The sequence below is a fragment of the Onychomys torridus genome, unplaced genomic scaffold (assembly GCF_903995425.1).
Source record: "Onychomys torridus unplaced genomic scaffold, mOncTor1.1, whole genome shotgun sequence".
In the NCBI taxonomy this organism is placed as follows: Eukaryota; Metazoa; Chordata; class Mammalia; order Rodentia; family Cricetidae; genus Onychomys; species Onychomys torridus.
The window spans coordinates 15,311-17,392 of record NW_023413980.1 but is presented as its reverse complement, the minus strand read 5'-3'; the positions used below and the strand labels follow the sequence as shown (position 1 = coordinate 17,392).

The 2,082-nt window shown below is 39.4% G+C and overlaps 1 gene segment (V, D, J or C); it reads right to left on the bottom strand.

The window, feature by feature from the left end:
* Positions 1–639: 639 nt before the first annotated feature.
* Positions 640–1,301, bottom strand: LOC118576587. The segment is given in 2 exon segments: positions 640–998; positions 1,253–1,301. Coding segments are annotated over 2 exon segments (408 nt in total).
* Positions 1,302–2,082: the final 781 nt, after the last annotated feature.

Sequence of the window (2,082 nt, the reverse complement as noted above, 5' to 3'; positions counted from 1 at the left end):
ATGTATGTGTGTACCTACAACCTCTAAAACATAAAGTCTATATTATGTACTATATTCTCAGACTATGCTTTAGGTAGTAGAATGAAGATCCATTGTCATAATTTGAAAGTTTTACAAGATTTTACATTAGGCATTGTTTGTTAGTCATGCCCATTTCCACAGTGCTGCACATTCTACAATATTCAGAAAGATAGTCTCATAAGTATTTCCCACCTCATGAAGAGATGATAGAGAACTATGAGTTCAGTGTTTAGTTCTTCTGCATGAGATCAAGCAATTCTCTGATGAAGGACTACTCTGGGAGAGAGCTGTTGGTTACCCCATACATTGGAAACAGTTATAAAAATATGACTTGTACAGCCCTACAAATATTCTCAAAAACCCAATGAAATCCTCTCAAGAGTTCATTTCCAGTTCAAGAAATCTAAATCAAAGCTCTCAAATACTTCTCTGCACAGAATTCCAAAAAGATGGGGTTTCTGGTTGTCTCATCCCACAATCTCCAGTTATATAGTTTCCTCTTCTTAGCCAGGAGAAGTGCCTTAAGGCCCTTGAGTGAAATTTGACCCTGATTCCATTGCAGAAATATTTGGAGACTTTTGTCACAACTCAGTCAAAATCTTCACCATATGTTATCTTCTAAGAAGGAAGCAGTGGTATCTGAGAACGCCAAGGTAGTTTTTGTTTTGATTTGTAGAACTGTGTAAATGGGACACTGCTCTTCTGTTGACAGTAGTAAGTGTCAACATCTTCAGCCTCCATGCTGCTGATTATGAGAGAGTATGATGTCCCAGATCCACTGCCAGTGAATAGAGCTGGGACTCTGAAAGCCAAGTTGGAGGTTCCAAAAAACAGGAGCATAGGGCAGTCTCCTGGCTTCTGCTGGAAGTAACTGGAACTTGCACTTGAGCTGGCACTGCAGGTGATAGTGACCTTCACCCCTCCTGATGTGGTCATGGATGCTGAAGACTGAGTGAGAATAATTTCACCATCTGATACTATGGAGAGAAAAATGAAAATAGATAGACATGAGTAGAAAATGAGATTCTAGATGACTATGCAAAAAAAAATGACAACAAAGTAGAAGGAGGAGAGCTAGAGGACAAAAAGAAGTAAAGATAGAAGGAAGGAAGGAAGAAAGGAAGGAAAGAAGGAGGGATATTTGGAATGAAGCAAAATATTTCCTTTTAAATTAAAACATCCATGATGGAAATGATGCTATGTTTGAGTTGGAGATCCCCTTCTTTCTCACCCAATACACTGAGTAGTAGCAAGTTGAGCATTTTCTCCAGCAAACCCATCGTGTTGTCTGGTATCTGGTTTGTAAAACTGTCTTGTCTTAGATAATTCTCTTAAAGCAAGTCTGAGCCATCTCTGGTTTCTGGGTGTAGATATGCAAATGGCATGGTGTTGACTAGGACAGTCTTATCTCATAAACACAGGGGTCCTTTCACTTACTTGTAGTATTTAAGTTGGTAAATTCAAAAAGCTCTCAGCATTTGGGGTTTTTAATGTTTTTTTTTTGTTTGTTTTGCTTTCTCTACAATGTCCTATGCCTCTAGTATTTTGTATTCTTCACATGTTTTCTCATAGATAGGATTAGTTTGACCTTTCTAGAATGATAAGTATTGTACTTCAGTGTGTGGGATTTATTTTTTCTGTGATAAAGCTCAACTGAGGATGACTAGACTGTACATTGGAAAACCTGAGGCCCCAGATCTGCATCTGCCTCCTATGTTTTACTGGCAGCTGCTCAACTAATGTTTTGCCCATCCATTCTAGTCTAATCTAGTGGCCCCTGAGCTCACAATTCCCTGGGAAGGCCACTGAACCTGGGTGTGATCAGAAAATCATGTATTTCAGGAGTATTTCCACTGAAGAAAGCATGTAGCAATTTTGTAGCACTATCATGAATCCAAAAACTCTGTTTCCTGCTCCTCTTAAGAAGACCTGAGCCTCTGTTCCTTCTGAACCAGGGTTGTTGTTTTTAACAGGAGTGGTATTCTGGGACAAGGTTTCAGGGTCCCCAGATTCAGAGGATGTCCCAATATCACACAAAAGCTCAACAGTCTGGAGACATTG